Consider the following 21,204-nt stretch of genomic DNA (forward strand, 5'->3'; position numbering starts at 1 on the left):
AAGTTGCACAATTAAATGATTTTTTCACAATTGGTTCATTTTACTCTCCCCCTTTAAATAAGTGTAAGTAAAAACAAAAGCTATTGCCAACATAACTTGCTAACATGGTACGAACACAGAGATTGTAGACTTGTATCGATCAGCATATAATTGGTGTACGTACCTCCGATTACAGTCACAGGTATAGAAGTTTCTTTTAGCTGTCCAGCTTTATTTGTAAAAGTACAAGTGTAATTTGTATCGTTAGCTGGGAGAGGAGGAACCAGCGTGAAACATTTTAGATCCGTCCTATTTCCTGACAAGGTAAGAGATTGATTTTAATAAGCTCTTAAACAGACACATCTACATTAATGAATGCATATCTGTTGAGGTCATTGGCATACATAGCCTTGTATAGGAACACAATATCCCTTTGTTACACCAGAGCATTTCAAGCAATTATGTTATAAAAGTCCTCTTATTACAGAAGGTTGTCATGTTCTTATAACTCCTAAGGGCTTGGCTAACCAATAGGTGACGGTGCGATTCTGTTTGCATTAGAGATGACTGGTTCGGAAAACAAGTCAACAAGTAAACAAGTACTGTGATTCTGCTGGCACACTGGGTAGGTGGACTACTTTTCATTTCTGCCACTGCGGTGTGGCAATGTGTCATAGATGTGCTTTATACTGTGGTGTCTGTGCTGCTGCTCTGTCGCTTGGTAACCAGTCAGCTCACTCCAACCTTTGGCCAATAATGGTGAAAACTATAATTTAAACTGTGAGGTGGTCTAAATTGACTGGAAATTACTGGAAATTAATGTTATTGAGGTTAATAATACTCTAGGAAGAAAAAAAAGCCCAATTTATGTGATTTTAGCTTTTTTTTGTACATTTTTGTAAAAAAAATCCAAATCCAAAGCCAGTCACCGCAGTTTGGCAAATCCAAATCCAAAGCCGGACGACGAATTAGAACCAAATCCAAATACGGCAAAAATGGTCCGGCGCACATCCCTAATTTGCATATACTTACCCAGAATTCCAAGAATGAGTTTTCTTCAATCTGTCGTTCTATGGGTTCCCGTCTGGTATAAAGTAGCTATGACTATGTGAATACAGATGAAGTCTCTTATTGTTTTGAACCCTAATGGGTGTGCTGTTTAAGTAATTACCTCCAAATAATATGGGTACCACATACCAGCCAAGGCTCCCAGTTCAGCCACATCATGGGGCCCTGCAAAGCTGCACTTGCAGGTCTGACATGTGCACCCTCCAAGCTAGGGGTTGGCTACGTGATTCCGGTGCTGAAAATGATGGCGGGAAGAATCACAGTGGCAATCATGGCGAATGCGGGTATGTATTCTAAACCCATCCCTTATCCCTCCCCCTAATCCTAACCCACCCCTCCCGCAGCCTAATGCTAACCTTCCTCTTTTGCAATCTAACCCTAACCGCCCTCCTTGCAGCCTAACCCTAACACCCCCACCTTCCCCCCCTGCAGCCTAACTGTAACCTTCTCCCTAGTGCCTAACCCTAACCCTAAAACTCCCTGTCGGTATAGCAGCTGCCGGGATTCTGACTGATGTTGGGACTCCGGCGCTGGGATTCTATCCGTCGCCATTGTATGTGCCAGGATGAAGACTACATCCCCAAGCTAGATATGCTTTTCCACTATGTAAACTGACTATTAAGGAACTGTTAAGTGATTTGGCCGTAGTGATGTAAATCAGAGCAGCTGTTCCCACCACACTGGAGCAGCGCTGAATTGCTCCAGCAGTTTCATATCTGCTGCTGCAACTCGTGGCGACTCAAATGCCTAATTAACAGGGTCCAGTTGGGAAAATCGGGTATTTGGTGAAGAAAACAATGGCCCTCATTCAGAGCCACTCGTAAGCAGCAGCTCGTTCGCTCCGAGCGATGTTTGCCAAACTGCGCATGCGTACGGATCATTATACGCATGCGCGAACCAGTCAGTGCGGCCGAAATTCATGTGCTCGCAAAATAGTGAATGCCTGCTAATTTGAGTGACAGGATGAGGCGTATGTGGGTGGTAACAGGGGAAGGTGCTTGAAAACGGGGAGTGGAAATCAGAACGCAGGCGTGCTTAAAGGTCAAAACGGGCGTTTTATGGGTGTGCATAATTACTACAGCAGCGTCATTGACCACGTCACTGGGTTTTTTTTAGCCAGAACTGCTCGCAAAATTGTGGTAGCAAAAATCAACCACAAGAATAGCGAGCAGTTCATACGCTGGTCGATGTACTCGATTAATCTAATAAATAGCGGACATGACGTCGGATGCGAGCGGCCAGGGGGCGTAGTTTCCCAAAAAACGACCGCAAGTTTTGTTCGCTCGTTCAGACATAGAGGCGTGAACAGACCGCAAACAGCGAACGGTTCATTTGAATAGCCACCCCTATTTTCTGGACGAGCGAGTGCAAATAGCGTCCGGCTCTGAATCAGGCCCAATGTCCATTAGGTAAAACAATACAAACCCTCAAAGCAAATTGGTGTCTCCACTCACTGTAGCTAGTAATATACTCTCATATAAAACATTCACCTGCTGACTGTGCAGGGTGTGGTCACTGATAATTATTATTATCCTTTATTTATATGGCTCCACAAGGGTTCCGCCTTACAAAGTACATGAACAAATGAGTGAACAAGAAAGCAGATATTAACAGTACAATACAATGCAGGACAAGTACATCGTTTATAAACATTGCTGCATTAGCGATCATAACACTCAACAAGCAGCATGGTATAAGCAACCACATTAGGTGCACTTGTGGGGAGTTAGGAGTAGATGATAGTATGAGTAAGGGAAGGAGAATTACATGAGGGAAGAGGGCCCTGCTCGTGAGAGCTTACATTATAAAGAGGAGGGGCAGACAGACAGGGGTGACAGAGATGGGGTAGACAGTGGGGAAGGAGCATTAGTTAGGATGAAGTAGTGGGTTCTGAGAGCCCATTTGAAGAATTGTAGAGAGGTGGAGAGTCTGATAGGGAGAGAGTTCCAGAGGTAGGGAGCAGCAAGGACAAAATCTTGGAGGCGGGAGTGGGAAGAAGTAATCAGTTGGCAGGAGAGGCGGCATGCATTTGTTGAAAGAAGTTGTCGGGCAGGAGTGTGACGGGAGATGAGGTCAGAGATGTAAATGGGAGAAAATTGGGTGAGGGCTTTGTTAGTGAGTGTAAGAACCTTGAATTGGGCACTGAATGGGAAGGGGAGCCAGTGGAGGGCTTGTAGGAGAGGGAAGGCAGACGTAGAACATTTGGAGAGGAAGATGAGTCGAGCAGCAGCATTGAGGACAGATTGGAGTGGGGAGAGGTCGGAGTCTGGGGGCCAGATAGGAGGAGGTTACAGTAGTCCATTCTGGAGATGACCAGTGAGTGGATGAGGGTCTTAGTAGCATCCAGTGAGAAAAACAAATAGAAGCATGGGATGTCTCATATACTAACCGGGCTGTGCTCCCTGAGTAATGCTGCCGTATGTCCAGGTCACATTATACTCCTCGCCATCAAACGGCACACAACACTGTAAGAGCAGCTGTGCCGTATCCACCATGGTCAGGCTCTTCTGCATCGGGTCAGCAATGATCTCAGATGGGAGGAGGATGACATCGACTTGTGCTTCTGCTCGGTGTATCAGACTGTCATTGTAAAACTCACAGACATACGTACCTAGGGGAAGCCAATACATTATTTCCTCCCAATAACTTGTCTTACTTAATGGCTTTTACACACATACACAGTCTACAATAAACTGACAATACCCCTTATTTTGTAGTACATATTAGGGTAGTTGATTAGGAATACTATGACACTAACATTATACAATGCTCTTTGTGAATCAAACTTTTCATCTGCATCATTGGGGCAGCACGGCTGGTGTAGTGGTTAGGATATCTGCCTCACAGCACTGAAGTCATGGGCTCAATTCGAAGTTATGTTAGATCTGTGTGGAGTTTGTATGTTCTCCTCATGATCCCGCACTCCAAAAACATACTAGTAGGTTAATTAGATGATGATAATTAAATTAACCCTAATGTGTATGTATGTGTGCCCATGTGGTAGGGAATATAGACTGTAAGCTTCACTGGGGCAGGGACGGATGTGGATGGTTAAATATTCCTTTTAAAGCGCTGCGTAATATATATATGCTATATAAATAAATGTAAGCATAAACCTGCACATGGTTGGTACAGTAGTTCTGCCACAAAATAAATATTTTTGTATTTCAAATTAATTTTTGACACATGTATGACTATGAACCCAGGTGCCTAAAAGCTGTTTTTCTGCAACAATAAACATTTTGGGGTGATGGAAATGAGATTTTGTGCAAAAACTGCAATGATGTACAGTACTACTCGATAATCAACTTACAACATACTTATCGAGCTACAGAATCCAATGATACAAAATAGTTCCCCAGCGGTGCCCCCAGCTCCATCTCAGGATGGCGTAGTCAGCCTCCCGAGGGGAGAAAAGCAGGGAGGACAGCTGTCTCCCTGCCTTCTCCCCGCCTCCTTCCCTGACACCGGCCAATCAGCGGTGCGGGAGAAAGTGGGAGAAAACTCCCCTGCTCCCTGTGTGTTACAGGGTTATTCCCGGAGAGTATAGTGAATTGAGACGGCATATGCCAAGTCACCTCACTCTGCTGACTGGCCCCACCCCTGCCACAGCACTGCTTTGTATATAGCTGAAGAGACACGGCATATGCCAGGTCCCTTCATACTGCTGACTGGCCCCACCCCTGCCACCGCACTGTCTTGTATATAGCTAAAGAGACACGGCATATGCCAGGTCACCTCACTCTGCTGACTGGCCCCACCCCTGCCACAACACTGTTTTGTATATAGCTGAAGAGACACGGCATATGCCAGGTCCCTTCAGACTGCTGCCCCCATGGCCGGCCACTCTGCCCCCACCCCCTGCCACAGCATTGTCCTTTGTAATGCCTAATGAACTGACCTGGCATATGCCGGGTCACTTCAGACTATTTACGCCCTCGACTCCATCAGCCCATACTTACCTACTTTTGAAAAATCACTTCAGGGAGATTGTGTAAAAAAATGCCTATGAGCGCCGTGGTAAAGTGGGCGTGTACTGCTACATCTGAGAGGCGGTGCCCTGGATTTCGCATCGCTTCGCTGGAAAGGTAAGTATTTATGATGTGCTACTTAACTCAGCTATATATCACATCGAACCTATTCCATATATAATGAAAAATAACAATTCATACCGCAAAATCTACATGAATAGACCCCACCCCACTATGTGGTAAGTGCCCAGAATCTATGGGTTACACTGCGTGGTAAGTGCCCTGAATCTATGGGTTACATCTTGTGGTAAGTGCCTGGAATCCAGGGCCGAATTAACGGCGGGGCGACCAGGGCGGTCGTCCCAGGCTTCCACACAAAAGGGGCCCCCACGTAGGGTCAGTCTCACCCACCAATTACCAAGAACAGTTTCCTAGTGGCACCTGTTCTTGGACGGGGCTCGCAAGGTGCTGATTCTGAATGCATAGTGCACCTTACAGAGGGGCTACTCCTGAGTCTCTTAAGCTTTACGTCATGCCCACAATGTTTAAGGGACTTGGGATGTGCAGCACTAGGCATTCAGCAGCAGAAGACTATCAGGCTGCTGGGAAAAAAGTATTGAGGGTCTCTCTGTGACACAAATTGGGAGGGGAGGATGGGAATGGGACAGTATTATTAAGGGGGGGGGCACTATGTGGCATACTAAGGGGCCACTGGGAAATAATGTTAATATGGAGTGCTCTGTGTGGCATATGGGGGTAACTGTGTGGCATTCTGGGGGGCACTGGGACATTGATATGTAGGCTCTGTGTGGCATACTGGGAGGACAGTGTGTGGCATACTGGGGGGCACTGGGGCATAATAATATGGTAATATGGAGTTTTCTGTTACACACTGAGGCAGCACTGGTACATAATATAAAATATGGGGGCTTTTTGTGGTATACTGGGGGCAATGTGTGGTATGCTGGGAAAAGACTGGGACATAATATTAATATGGTCTGTTTCATACTGATGGGGGTACTGGAACATAATGTTAATATTTGGGACTCTGTGTGGCATACTGGGGGAACACTGAGGTAAAATATTAATATGTGTGGCATACTGGAGTGGGTTGTTTTTCATATTAGGGGCAACATTATGTATATGATGGGGCACTGTGTGGCATAATGTAATTTTATTGGAAGGGGCCCAACAAATTAGATGCCCTGGAGCTCTCACAAGCCTTAACCCAGCCCTGCTGGAATCTATGGGTTACACCATGCGGTAAGCAACAAAGGATGCGTTTAAGGCAGATATTTCCTTGCCGCACGGGGTAGCACCTCTAACTGATAGGTAAGGGCAATTCAATGTGCCCCAAAGTAGGTCAATTCAACTAATCCACTAACCACAGACTTCCAGCTTTAATTCTCGTGAGCCACTGACCTTCCCACCACTGATCTGAGTTATTGACATAGAGAATAGAGACGGTTTTGTCCGAGAGCTGTTCTTTTGACACCACCACGTTTCCTCCGCCACTGAAAATCATATTGGTGATGTTATTGGTGATCAGAGACCAGTTCACGGCAGTCACTGTTTCATTGATTAGGCAGATGAGCCTTATTGGATCCCAGATTTTTACTTCCAGGTGTGCGGGCTCAACAGATGCCAAACCTGCAATATAGAGGCATAAGAGGGGTAAAGACTAACAGCTGCCTTTGTCCTCCCTGGACCATGTGAATGTGAAAATGCCATGTACTTTTCTGAACAATAAACAATCAGCTAAGAGCAGTAGCGCACGCAGGGGGGGGGGGTTTCTGAGTACCCAGAACCCCCCCTTCCCCCTGACAGACTGGAGTGCAGGCAACTTGTTCTTAAGCCCCCTCCCCCTCACGGCAATTTTGACAATATGGAGGAGGCGGAGACAATATGACGCAAATGAATTAGATTCATGTCGCTTGGCCCCGGGCCCCCTCCCAATTGACCAGTGAATCGCGGCAATCGGGAGGGGGCGGGCCTTAAGAGCATGGTGCCAGCCTGCTAGATCCTGTCCCTATCAGATCTGCTGCAAGGTAAGGTTTTTGTAATGTATGTGACATATGTTTGTGTGTGTGTGTGTGTAAGGTATGTGTGACATGTGTGTATCTATTAGGGGTGTGCACCGGCCACTTTTCGTGTTTTGTGTTTTGGTTTTGGATCTGGATCTTTCTTCGTGTTTTGGATCTGGATTGGTTTTGCCAAAACCACCCTTCCGTGTTTTGGGTTCTGGGTTTTGTGTTTTGGATCTGAATTTTTTTGAAAAAAAGCATAAAAACAGCTAAAATCACAGAATTTGTAGGTTTTTCTGCTCCTATGCTATTATTAACCTCAATAACCTTAATTTCCACTCATTTCCAGTCTATTCTGAACACCTCACACCTCACAATAGTGTTTTTATGTCCAAAAGGTTGCACCGAGGTAGCTGGATGACTATGCTAAGCGACACGAGTGGGCGGCACAAACACGTGACCCATCTAGGAGTGACACTGCAGTGGCAGACAGGATGGCAGTTAGAAAAACTAGGCCCCAAACTGTACATAATGCAAAGAAAAAAAGAGGTGCAAGATGGAATTGTCCTTGGGCCCTCCCACCCACCCTTATGTTGTATAAACAGGACATGCACACTTTAACAAATCAATCATTTCAGCGCCAGGGTCTGCCACACAACTGTGGCTGAAATGATTGGTTCGTTTGGGCCCCCACAAAACAAGCTGGCAATTAATGTGTCCCTGCACAAACTGGCTCTACGGAGGCAAGATGTCATCCTCATCCTCCTCATCCACCGATTCCTCACCCTCTTCAGTGTGTACATCCTCATCCTCACAAAGTATTAACTCGTCCCCACTTGAATCCACCACCACAGGTCCCTCTGTACGTTCTGGAGGCTGGTCTCCCTGGAAGAGCTGATAATTCATTTTGATGAACATCATCTTCTCCACATTCTGTGGAAGCAACCTCCTACGCCTTTCGCTGACAAGGTTCCCGGCTGCACTAAACACTCTTTCGGAGTACACACTGGAGGGGGGGCAACTCAGGTAAAATAGAGCCAGTTTGTACAGGGGCCTCCAAATTGCCTCTTTTTCCTGCCAGTACAGGTATGGACTGTCTGACATGCCTACTTGGATGCTGTCACCGATGTAATCCTCCACCATTCTGTCAATGGTGACAGTATCATATGCAGTGACAGTAGACATGTCAGAAATTGTTGCCAGGTCCTTCAGTCCGGACCAGATGTCCAAACTTGGTCCTGCCTGCCCTGCATCACCGCCAGCGGGTTGCTTAGGATACCTAAGTTTTTTCCTGGCAGCCCCAGTTGCGGGAGAAAATGAAGAAGGAGCCGTTGACGTGTCACGTTCCGCTTCAGCTGACAGTGTGTTCACCAGCAGGTCTTTGCACCTCTGCAGGCTTGTGTCGGCCGGAAAGAGAGACACCACATAGGCTTTAAACCTAGGATCGAGCACGGTGGCCAAAATGTAGTGGTCTGATTTCAACAGATTGACCACCCTGGAATCCTGGCAAAGCGAATGAAGGGCTTCATCCACAAGTCCCACATGCCGAGCGGAATCGCTCCGTCTTAGCTCCTCCTTCACTTTCTCCAGCTGCTTCTGCAAAAGCCTGATGAGGGGAATGACCTGACTCAAGCTGGCAGTGTCTGAACTGACTTCACGTGTGGCAAGTTCGAAGGGCTGAAGAACCTTGCACAACACGGAAATCATTCTCCACTGCGCTTGAGTCAGGTGCATACCCCCTCCTTTGCCTATGTCATAGGTGGATGTATAGGCTTGTATGGCCTTTTGCTGCTCCTCCATCCTCTGAAGCATATAGAGGGTTGAGTTCCACCGCGTCACAACCTCTTGCTTCAGGTGATGGCGGGGCAGGTTCAAGAGTGTTTGCTGGCGCTCCAGTCTTTGGCACGCAGTCGCTGAATGGCGAAAGTGGCCAGAAATTTTTCGGGCCACCCAAAGCGTCTCCTGCACGCCCCTGTCGCTTTTCAGAAAATTCTGCACCACCAAGTTTATTGTGTGAGCAAAACATGGGACGTGCTGGAATTTGCCCAGATGTAATGCCCGCACAATATTGGTGGCGTTGTCAGATATCACAAATCCCCAGGAGAGTCTAAGTGGGGTAAGCCACTGGGCGATGATTTCCCTCAGTTTCTCTAAGAGGTTGTCGGCGGTGTGCCTCTTACTGAAACCGGTGATACACAGCGTAGCCTGCCTTGTAACGAGCTGGCGTTTCTGAGATGCTGCTACTGGTGACGCTGCTGCTGTTGCTGCGTAAGGTGATACATCTACCCAGTGGGCTGTCACAGTCATATAGTCCTTAGTCTGCCCTGTTCCACTTGTCCACATGTCCGTGGTTAAGTGGACATTGTGTACAACGGCATTTTTCAGGACACTGAGGACACTTTTTCTGACGTTTCTGTACAGTCTCGGTATCGCCTGCCTAGTGAAGTGGAATCTAGACGGGATTTGGAACCGGGGACACACTACCTCCATCAATTGTCTAAATCCCACTGCACTAATGGCGGATACCGGACGCACGTCTAACACCAACATAGCAGTCAAGGCCTCAGTTATACGTTTTGCTTCAGGATGACTGCTGTCGTACTTCATCCTCCTCGCTAAGGACTGTTGGAGGGTCAATTGTTTAGTAAAAGTAGTGGTGTTCCTACTTCCTCTCTGGGATGATGAACGACTCCCAGCAGCAGCAGCAACAGCAGCAGCGGCAGCAGTAGGCGTAGCAATGCAGGATCCTCCGGAGGAATCCCGGATAGGAGAGTCAGTCATGCCAGTGATATGGCCTGCAGGACTACTTCCGATCCTGACTAAGGAGGAAATTGACGAGGAGGGAGTTGACGGTGTGGTTTGCAGGCGCTTGGATACAACAGGACAACGGGATTTAGGTGTCCCTGGACTGCTTACGGTCTGAGCCAAAGTTTCTGAACTTGACAGTAACTTTTTATGAACGCGCTGCAGGTGCCGTATAAGGGAGGATGTTCCTAGGTGGTTGACGTCCCTACCCCTACTTATTTCACCTTTACATATGGTACATATGGCAAGACAGTTGTTGTCCGGATTTGGATAGAAATATTGCCAGACCAAAGAGGTGGAATGTTTGGTCTTCTGCCCAGGCATGACCGTGATGGGCTTTTTCATCCCACGGACAACAACTGTCTCCCCCGGAGCCTGATTTAAACAAACCACATCACCATCAGAATCCTCCTCGCCAACTTCCTCCTCAGCGCCAGCTACACCAGTATCCTCATCCTGTTGTACTTCAACAGTGACATCTTCAATTTGCATATCAGCAAGTGGACTGTGGGTGCTCCTTTCAGCACTTGCAGGGGGCGTGCAAATGGTGGAAAGAGCCACCTCTTCCCGTCCAGTGCTGGGAAGGTCAGGCATCGCAACCACCACCACACTTGGACTCTCCTTGGGGATTTGTGATATCTTCTTAGAAAGCACAGTTCTTCGCTGTGCTTTTGCCAGCTTAACTCTTTTGATTTTTTTAGTGGGAGGAGTGCTTCCATCGTCATGTGAAGCTGAACCACTAGTCATGAACATACTAGGGATCGACCTTAGCCGTTCCTTGCCACTCCGTGTCGTAAATGGCATATTGGCAAGTTTACGTTTCTCTTCAGCTGATTTAAATGTCTTTTTCAAGGTCATTTTCCTGAACTTTGCCATTTGGGATTGTATGTGCCCTCTACTATGACATTGGGCATCGGCCTTGGCAGACGACGTTGATGGCATGTTATCGTCTATGTCATGACTAGTGGCAGCAGCTTCAGCACTAGGAGGAAGTGGTTCTTGATCTTTCTCTATTTTATTTTTATCGGAGAAAGTTTGGTCCTCCATTTATGTTATATCGATTTGATATATACGTGCGGCTAAACACAGAAAATAATTTTTTTTTTGGTTTGGACTGGAGTGTACTTTGTGGGTTACAGCACCCTTTAACGGTCAAGCCAGCCGGCCCTTTACTTATGACACAGGCGCACTCTTGGCACTACTTTGTTGATGCACGTGCGGCTACTGCGCACACAATTCACAAACACAGAAAATAATTTTTTTTTGGTTTGGACTGGAGTGTACTTTGGGGGTTACAGCACCCTTTAACGGTCAAGCCAGCCGGCCCTTTACTTATGACACAGGCGCACGCTTGGCACTACTTTGTTGATGCACGTGCGGCTACTGCGCACACAATTCACAAACACAGAAAATAATTTTTTTTTGGTTTGGACTGGAGTGTACTTTGGGGGTTACAGCACCCTTTAACGGTCAAGCCAGCCGGCCCTTTACTTATGACACAGGCGCACGCTTGGCACTACTTTGTTGATGCACGTGCGGCTACTGCGCACACAATTCACAAACACAGAAAATAATTTTTTTTTGGTTTGGACTGGAGTGTACTTTCGGGGGTTACAGCACCCTTTAACGGTCAAGCCAGCCGGCCCTTTACTTATGACACAGGCGCACGCTTGGCACTACTTTGTTGATGCACGTGCGGCTACTGCGCACACAATTCACAAACACAGAAAATAATTTTTTTTTTGGTTTGGACTGGAGTGTACTTTCGGGGGTTACAGCACCCTTAACGGTCAAGCCAGCCGGCCCTTTACTTATGACACAGGCGCACGCTTGGCACTACTTTGTTGATGCACGTGCGGCTACTGCGCACACAATTCACAAACACAGAAAATAATTTTTTTTTTGGTTTGGACTGGAGTGTACTTTCGGGGGTTACAGCACCCTTAACGGTCAAGCCAGCCGGCCCTTTACTTATGACACAGGCGCACGCTTGGCACTACTTTGTTGATGCACGTGCGGCTACTGCGCACACAATTCACAAACACAGAAAATAATTTTTTTTTTGGTTTGGACTGGAGTGTACTTTCGGGGGTTACAGCACCCTTAACGGTCAAGCCAGCCGGCCCTTTACTTATGACACAGGCGCACGCTTGGCACTACTTTGTTGATGCACGTGCGGCTACTGCGCACACAATTCACAAACACAGAAAATAATTTTTTTTTGGTTTGGACTGGAGTGTACTTTCGGGGGTTACAGCACCCTTTAACGGTCAAGCCAGCCGGCCCTTTACTTATGACACAGGCGCACGCTTGGCACTACTTTGTTGATGCACGTGCGGCTACTGCGCACACAATTCACAAACACAGAAAATATATTATTTTTTTAGCACTTGGGGGGAGCACCCCTGATGGACAGAGCACCCCCTGGACAACACTACAGCACCCCTTTAGGACTGGGACACTGCACAGGACTTTGGAGTGGACACAGCCCCTATGGAGAACTGACTGCACAACACAGTCCAGCCAGCCCCTATGGACTTTGAAGTAGTGGACACAGCCCCTATTAACAACAGCAGCACAGCACAACACAGCCAGCCCCTATGGACTTTGAAGTAGTGGACAACAGCAGCACTACACTACACTACACTACACAGCACTAACTCCCACCCTCCCTCTTCACTGTCCACAGCCGAGTGAGAAAATGGCGCCGACGCGGGTACCTTATATAGGATCCAAAACCCGCGAGACTCGGAAGGCGGGATGATGACGTTTTGCCTCGATGTCAGATCCGAGTCAGGCGGGAAAAGTCGAGCCTGACTCGGATCGGACTCGGATCGGGGGGGCTCGGGGGGGTTCGGATTTCAGAAATCCGAACCCGCTCACCCCTAGTATCTATGTATATATGTGTGTGTGTATGTAATGTATATATGTGTGTATATCGTATATGTATGTATGTGTATACAAATATACATTTATATTATAAATATATATATATATACAGTGTATCTATGTGTATATATATATATACTGTATATATACATACACACATGGACCCCCCCATAAAAATCCTGCGTTTGCCCCTGAAGAGAACGAGAATATCAATAAATATGAATTATAATATTTATAATATAACATTTGGTCAAATAAATCTGTTAAGAAGAGACTTTGTTAATGGTAGGCTTCGGTTTACCTGCTAGCTATTCCAGTTTGGAAGCAATATATGGCCGGTGTGCTTCACACTCCTCATTACGCCCTGTGTATTTCCGTGGAAAAGGCAGTGTTTCAAATAAAAACTAGCAGTCAGATACCAAGGTGAGGACAGGAGAAGGCATCTCGTACAGCTCTCAACTATATTGTACAATATTGCTGCTCTTTGCCCACTGATTACCTGTTGTGGAGAGCTGGGATGAGACGATGGTCCTAAGCGACTGCGCTGCCAACGCGTTGCTGGATGACAGCTGCATAGCGGACAGTGGGCCTGCTAGCGCCATCCTGTAATTTGCCACCACACTTCCCGGACTTGGGACAATATAAACAAACAGCCATAATTATTATCACATAGGGTGTCAGTGAGTAAACACCTTCATTTCATTATCCATTTTAATTTGCAATCTTTTTTTTACCTGAACCCGAGCACTGACACATTCAGAGGGTTACAGTTCTTTGTGTAGGCATTGAGTAGCTGCAACAAAACGTAACAGTTGTTATAACAGATGTTGTCTTGTACTTATTTCAGTGTGTCAACCAATGTATAAATATAACTAATGAAGTAGATATATAACATCGTCAGTAGATATAATAGTTCGTAAATATAGTCCATAGATATAATGCAATTAGTAGATATACTATATATAGATCAAAACCCCTTTTGTGTGCAATATAGTGTCGTTAGAACCTGATACTGTCCTAATCCTTTCTATGAGGTGGGCCCAGGGCCAGTTCTACCCATACGCATGGTACGCAGCTGAGTAGGGCGCCACATAGTGGAGGGCGCCTCAGTTGCGACCATGCGGGCCGCGGGCAGACTGTGTCTCTGTGACACAGCTGCACCGTGGGTGTAGTGCTGACTGGACGGAGTGTTTGTTTTAATTAGCAGCCAATGAGAGTCTGTCAGACTCTCATTAGCTGCTGCGCCCACTGCCGAAGCCGCTCCCAGTGTCGCCAACTCTGAAATGGAAAACAAGCAACCTATACGTAAAAAACAAGCCCCAAACAAGCCTAAACCAATCCTAAAAAGCCCAATAAAAAAGCCCAATTTATGGGGGTGTCTCTTTGTCCTCACTCCCTACCTGCCTAACTTCCTTTATTCCCCCCATTCACTACCCTAAATATGTTAGTGTGTGCACAGCCTTATTATCTGCCTATATTGCTTTTCTCCCTCTACACCAGCCTCCATATTGTTACCTCCTCCCTCTTTTCATACCTCATTCCCTTGCCAGTCTTCAGCTGGGTACACACTTGCTGATGTGACACCCGACCACGCAATATATATTGGACGGTCAATACATACTGTTATTGCATGTATGCACCAGCGCTCTGTTAAAAGTTATTCTTTTATATCCAGGGTACAACATAGAATTGTCATTTTACAATACTGCCAATAGACGCGGCAGGTGTCTGTTAAAAAGTCTGTATATGATTCTGATAGGGGCAATATATATTGATAAATAAAAGAATTTTAAGAAAGACCAACATCTATTCATTTATTTAGACGATATACTATACATAGGTAGAGCGCTGAGGTACAATATAAAAATCAAAGGTCAATACATACTGCATGATGTGGTGACCAAACGTCCGATATGTTGGGCACCGGCTCCATCCACTATGCCAGCATCGGCATCTGAGTTGTTCCATCGGCCCTACATGCAGGCCGACGTAACATCCCCGATGGACGACCCATGGGAGTGCACAGGGTACACACTGGCCGATGTGGACGATAGGTCAGCCCAATCAGCAGGATCAGGCAACATATTGTCTAGTGTGTACCCACCTCTTTCCTTTACCTGACTCTTCTTCTCCGCATTTCTCTCACCCTTCTTCCTTACCTCCTTCATTCCCGTCACCTGTCTAATTCCATTATCCCCTCTTTTTAACAGCCTCAGTAATTTTAACTTACTCCCTCTTGCCTGCCCCCTCCAACTTCACCCTGTCCACTGGCTACTGCCCTCTATTTCCCATACACACACACACACACACACACACACACACACACACACTTACCTCCAGGGGTGCCTCGGCAATGTACACAACAAAAACAAGCTAAAAAACTAGCAACCTTAAAAAAAACAAGCCCAAAAACAAGCAACAAGCAACCTGCAAAAAAAACAAGCAACTTGCAAAAATGACAAGCCCAATTCCGCTTGTTATAAGCAGACTTGGCAACTATGGCTGCTCCATCTTCCGGCTCCCGCAGTGGGTTATGGGAGAGACGTTATGACGTCTCTCCCATAATGCAGAGTGGCCGACCCGGGAGGATGGACTGAGGAGCGGATGGCGGCGGCAGGAGCAGGAGACGGAGCGGGGATTCAGGTAAGTGTTTTTTTTTTTTTTTATTACATGTGTGTCTACTCGGGGGCGGGGAGGACTACTACAAGGGGGTGGCTACTACTGGGGCCACTGCATGGGGGGGGGAACCTCCACTGGGGGACTACTACAAGGTGGGACTACTACTAGGGGCACTACAAGGGGGGACCACTACAAGGGGGGGGACTACCACTGGGGGCACTACAAGGGGGGGACTACCACTGGGGGCACTGCATCGGGAGACCACTACTGAGGGTACTATCTAAAGGGCAAAACTGGGGGTACTGCACACGGGGGGCAAACTAAAACTGGGGCCACTGTTTAAAGGGCACTGCATAAGGGGTACCACTATTGGGGGCACTGCATGGGAGGTTACTACTGGGGGCACTATATAAGGGGGAGTACTACTGGGGGCACTACATAAGGGGCTTACTACTGGGGGCACAAGGGGCACTGCACAGGGGGGACCACTACTGGGGGCACGATATAAGGGGTACCACTACTGGGGGCACTGCATAGGGGGACTACTACTAGGGGCACTATATAAGGGGCTTACTACTGGGGGCACTGCACAGGGTGGACCACTACTCCGGGCACTGTAAAAGGGGCACTGCATAGGGGGGCGCCAAAAAATATACTCGCTTACCAAAAAATTTGGGCTAGGGCTGGCCCTGGGTGGGCCTCATGTTGTGTTATTGAGCAGGAGGTGGATACCTTAGGCAGGATAATGGGCTGGCGGATCGCCTCCCATTTGGAAGAGTTTTGTGAGTATGCAGTTGGTGATATTGCATTGTGGGGCCCTGCTTTCTGCGCCACCATACTGTGTCTGTCTCTTTTCTTTCTCTTATTAGTTAGTTCAATTACAGTTCAATTTAGTGTTAAAGTAGCTTATTAGCTTAAATGTAAATACATTTAACTTAAATAAATTTAAAATAAATTTAAATAAATAAAGCTGACCTTCCTTTCCCTTACGCAAGTCTCAGTGTCATTATTTCAAATTACATTATTGGTTTACCCTGTACTGTCAAAAAAAAAGGCACCCATCAGGTTATGGGGAGTTTAAAGGCAGTCAGTAGACAAACTATACTTGGTACATAGAATGCAGTCAGTAGATATACTATACTTGGTACATATAATGCAGTCAGTAGATATACTATACTTGGTACATATAATGCAGTCAGTAGATATACTATACTTGGTACATATAATGCAGTCAGTAGATATACTATACTTGGTACATATAATGCAGTCAGTAGATATACTATACTTGGTACATATAATGCAGTCAGTAGATATACTATACTTGGTACATATAATGCAGTCAGTAGATATACTATACTTGGTACATATAATGCAGTCAGTAGATATACTATACTTGGTACATATAATGCAGTCAGTAGATATACTATACTTGGTACATATAATGCAGTCAGTAGAGATATACTATACTTGGTACATATAATGCAGTCAGTAGATATACTATACTTGGTACATATAATGCAGTCAGTAGATATACTATACTTGGTACATATAATGCAGTCAGTAGATATACTATACTTGGTACATATAATGCAGTCAGTAGATATACTATACTTGGTACATATAATGCAGTCAGTAGACATACTATACTTGGTACATATAATGCAGTCAGTAGACATACTATACTTGGTACATATAATGCAGTCAGTAGACATACTATACTTGGTACATATAATGCAGTCAGTAGACATACTATACTTGGTACATATAATGCAGTCAGTAGACATACTATACTTGGTACATATAATGCAGTCAGTAGACATACTATACTTGGTACATATAATGCAGTCAGTAGACATACTATACTTGGTACATATAATGCAGTCAGTAGATATACTATACTTGGTACATATAATGCAGTCAGTAGACATACTATACTTGGTACATATAATGCAGTCAGTAGATATACTATACTTGGTACATATAATGCAGTCAGTAGACATACTATACTTGGTACATATAATGCAGTCAGTAGACATACTATACTTGGTACATATAATGCAGTCAGTAGACATACTATACTTGGTACATATAATGCAGTCAGTAGATATACTATACTTGGTACATATAATGCAGTCAGTAGATATACTATACTTGGTACATATAATGCAGTCAGCAGATATACTATACTTGGTACATATAATGCAGTCAGCAGATATACTATACTTGGTACATATAATGCAGTCAGTAGATATACTATACTTGGTACATATAATGCAGTCAGTAGATATACTATACTTGGTACATATAATGCAGTCAGTAGATATACTATACTTGGTACATATAATGCAGTCAGTAGATATACTATACTTGGTACATATAATGCAGTCAGTAGATATACTATACTTGGTACATATAATGCAGTCAGTAGATATACTATACTTGGTACATATAATGCAGTCAGTAGACATACTATACTTGGTACATATAATGCAGTCAGTAGACATACTATACTTGGTACATATAATGCAGTCAGTAGACATACTATACTTGGTACATATAATGCAGTCAGTAGACATACTATACTTGGCACATATAATGCAGTCAGTAGACATACTATACTTGGTACATATAATGCAGTCAGTAGACATACTATACTTGGTACATATAATGCAGTCAGTAGATATACTATACTTGGTACATATAATGCAGTCAGCAGACATACTATACTTGGTACATATAATGCAGTCAGCAGATATACTATACTTGGTACATATAATGCAGTCAGTAGATATACTATACTTGGTACATATAATGCAGTCAGTAGATATACTATACTTGGTACATATAATGCAGTCAGTAGATATACAGGTTGAGTCTCCCATATCCAAATATTCCGAAATACGGAATATTCCAAAATACGGAATCATTTTGGCATGACTGAGATAATGAAACCTTTGATTTTTGATGGTTCAATGTACACAAACTTTGTCTAAGGCACAAATTATTAAAAATATTGTATAAAATCACCTTCAGGCTGTGTGTATAAGGTGTATATGAAACATACACAAATGTTATGTATGTGCACAAACTTTGCTTAAGCCACAAAATTATTAAAATTACCTGCAGGCTGTGTGTATAAGGTGTATATAAAACATAAATGCATTCTGTGTCTATATTGGGGTCCCATTCCCAAGATATTTCATTATGGTATGCAATTATTCCAAAATACGGAATATTCCGTTATCCAAAATACCCCTGGTCTCAAGCATTTTGGATATGGGAGACTCAACCTGTACTATACTTGGTACATATAATGCAGTCAGTAGCTATAATGCAGTCAGTAGATATACTATACTTGGTACATATAATGCAGTCAGTAGATATACTATACTTGGTACATATAATGCAGTCAGTAGATATACTATACTTGGTACATATAATGCAGTCAGTAGATACACTATACTTGGTACATATAATGCAGTCAGTAGATATACTATACTTGGTACATATAATGCAGTCAGTAGATACACTATACTTGGTACATATAATGCAGTCAGTAGATACACTATACTTGGTACATATAATGCAGTCAGTAGATATACTATACTTGGTACATATAATGCAGTCAGTAGATATACTATACTTGGTACATATAATGCAGTCAGTAGATATACTATACTTGCTACATATAATGCAGTCAGTAGATATACTATACTTGGTACATATAATGCAGTCAGTAGATATACTATACTTGGTACCAGGGCCGGTTCTAGACATTGTGGAGCTCAGGGCGAAAGTTCACAGTTGCGCCCCCCACCCCCAAAAAAATAACTTTTTAGGTGGCGTTCCTCTGCGTGCTTCCGGAAAGGGGGCGTGTCCTTGCGGAACACCCCCAATTCATCACACTGTGGGGCGTGCCCAGCACTTATGAAGGTGCTGGGCTTCCCCCAAGCTCTCCCCTCGTGGCGAATAATTGCCATGTGCAGTAATGCGCCTTACACAGTAATGCCCTTTATAAACACATTATGCCACATGCAGTAATGCCCTTTATAAACACATTATGCCACACACAGTAATGCCTTGTATAACACATTATGCCATACGCAGTAATGCCCTGTATAACACATTATGCCACATGCAGTAATGCCCTGTATAATACATTATGCCACATGCAGTAATGCCCTGTATAATACATTGTGCCACACACAGTAATTCCCTTTATAATACAGTATCCCCAATTCAAATTACGCCACACATTAGTCCCTTATTCATGTTATGACACACAGTGGTTCCCCTTTTACACAATGCCCAAATTAGTGCCCCTTATGCACAAGGCCCACAGTAATAGTGCCCCTAATACAATGCCCCTTATAGAAGTGGTGCCCCTTATAGAATGCACACAGCAGTGGTGCCCCTTACACAATTGCCCCGGTAGTGGTGCCCCCCATGCAGTACCCTCATTAGTAGTGCCCGCAGTGGTAATGCCCCCATTGGTAATGCCCACAGTGTTAATGCCCCATTGGTAAAGTCCCCTATAGTAGTGCCCCATTGGTAATGCCCCTAATAGTATTGCCCACAGTAGTAATGCCCCCTATAGTAGTGCCCACATTAGTAGTGCCCCCTATAGTAGTACCCAAAGTAGTAATGCCCTCTATAGTAGTGCCCACAGTTGTAATGCCCCCATTAGTAGTGCCCCCTATAGTAGTGCCTCCAGTAGTAATGCCCGCTATATTAATGCCCCCAGTAGTAATGCCCTATAGCCATGCCCCCTATAGTAATCCCCCCTATAGCCATGCCCCCAGTAGTAATGCCCCCCTATAGCCATGCCCCCAGTAGTAATGCCCCCTACAGCCATAACCCAGTAGTAATGCCCCCCTATAGCCATGCTCTCAGTAGTAATGCCCCCTATAGCCATGCCCCCAGTAGTAATGCCCCCCTATAGCCATGCCCCCAGTAGTAATGCCCCCTATAGCCATACCCCCAGTAGTAATGTCCCCCTATAGCCATGCCCCCAGTAGTAATGCCCCCCTATAGCCATGCCCCCAGTAGTAATGCCCCCCCTATAGCCATGCCCTCTTACAGCCATGCCCGCAGTAGTAATGCCCCCCTAGAGCCATGCCCCCATGCCTCCCTTCTGAAAAAAACAAAATACAATTAAAATACAAACACAATACTTACCTTAGGCTCCTGCGTCCGCTGCGTCCGGTAAGACCGCGGCTCCACCACAGATCTATGGGAGAGACGTCATGACGTCCCTCCCATAGTCCTCTCTGTTGGAGCCTGAGCTCAGGAGTGAGCCCGGCAAATGGAGCCTCCCTGCGTCGGCTAGCGCGCGGGGGGGACCGGCGCTGTTTTTTTGTTTTTATTTTTCTTATGGGATTTTTTTTTTCTTTCTGGGGACTCAGTGGTGCCCTCTAGGGGCCGGCGCTCTGGGCGACTGTCCTGTTAGCCCACCCCTAGATCTGCCACTGCTTGGTACATATAATGCAGTCAGAACTGTAGATATACTATACTTGGTACATATAATGCAGTCAGTACTGTAGATATACTATACTTGGTACATATAATGCAGTCAGTAGATATACTATACTTGGTACGTATAATGCAGTCAGTAGATATACTATACTTGCTACGTATAATGCAGTCAGTAGATATAACGAAGTCAGTAGATATACTATACTTGGTACGTGTAATGCAGTCAGTAGATATACTATACATGGTACATATAATGCAGTCAGTAGATATACTATACTTGGTACATATAATGCAGTCAGCAGATATACTATACTTGGTACATATAATGCAGTCAGTAGACATACTATACTTGGTACATATAATGCAGTCAGTAG

General features: G+C 45.1%; 1 protein-coding gene across 2 annotated transcripts in view; it reads right to left on the reverse strand.

The window, feature by feature from the left end:
• Positions 1-21,204, reverse strand: part of LOC148533787 (adhesion G protein-coupled receptor F3-like) — a 63,607-nt gene that overhangs the window by 21,412 nt on the left and 20,991 nt on the right. For both annotated transcript variants that reach the window (XM_088467362.1, XM_088467363.1), the window contains exons 7-11: positions 13,471-13,529; positions 13,236-13,366; positions 6,441-6,668; positions 3,437-3,658; positions 164-295 (exon numbers count right to left, since the gene is read on the reverse strand). In XM_088467362.1, the coding sequence (XP_088323488.1) occupies positions 164-295; positions 3,437-3,658; positions 6,441-6,668; positions 13,236-13,366; positions 13,471-13,529 (772 nt within the window). The remainder of the gene's footprint in view (positions 1-163; positions 296-3,436; positions 3,659-6,440; positions 6,669-13,235; positions 13,367-13,470; positions 13,530-21,204) is intronic.

The sequence above is a fragment of the Taudactylus pleione genome, unplaced genomic scaffold (assembly GCF_031769625.1).
Source record: "Taudactylus pleione unplaced genomic scaffold, aTauple2 ptg000070l, whole genome shotgun sequence".
Lineage (NCBI taxonomy): Eukaryota > Metazoa > Chordata > Amphibia > Anura > Myobatrachidae > Taudactylus > Taudactylus pleione.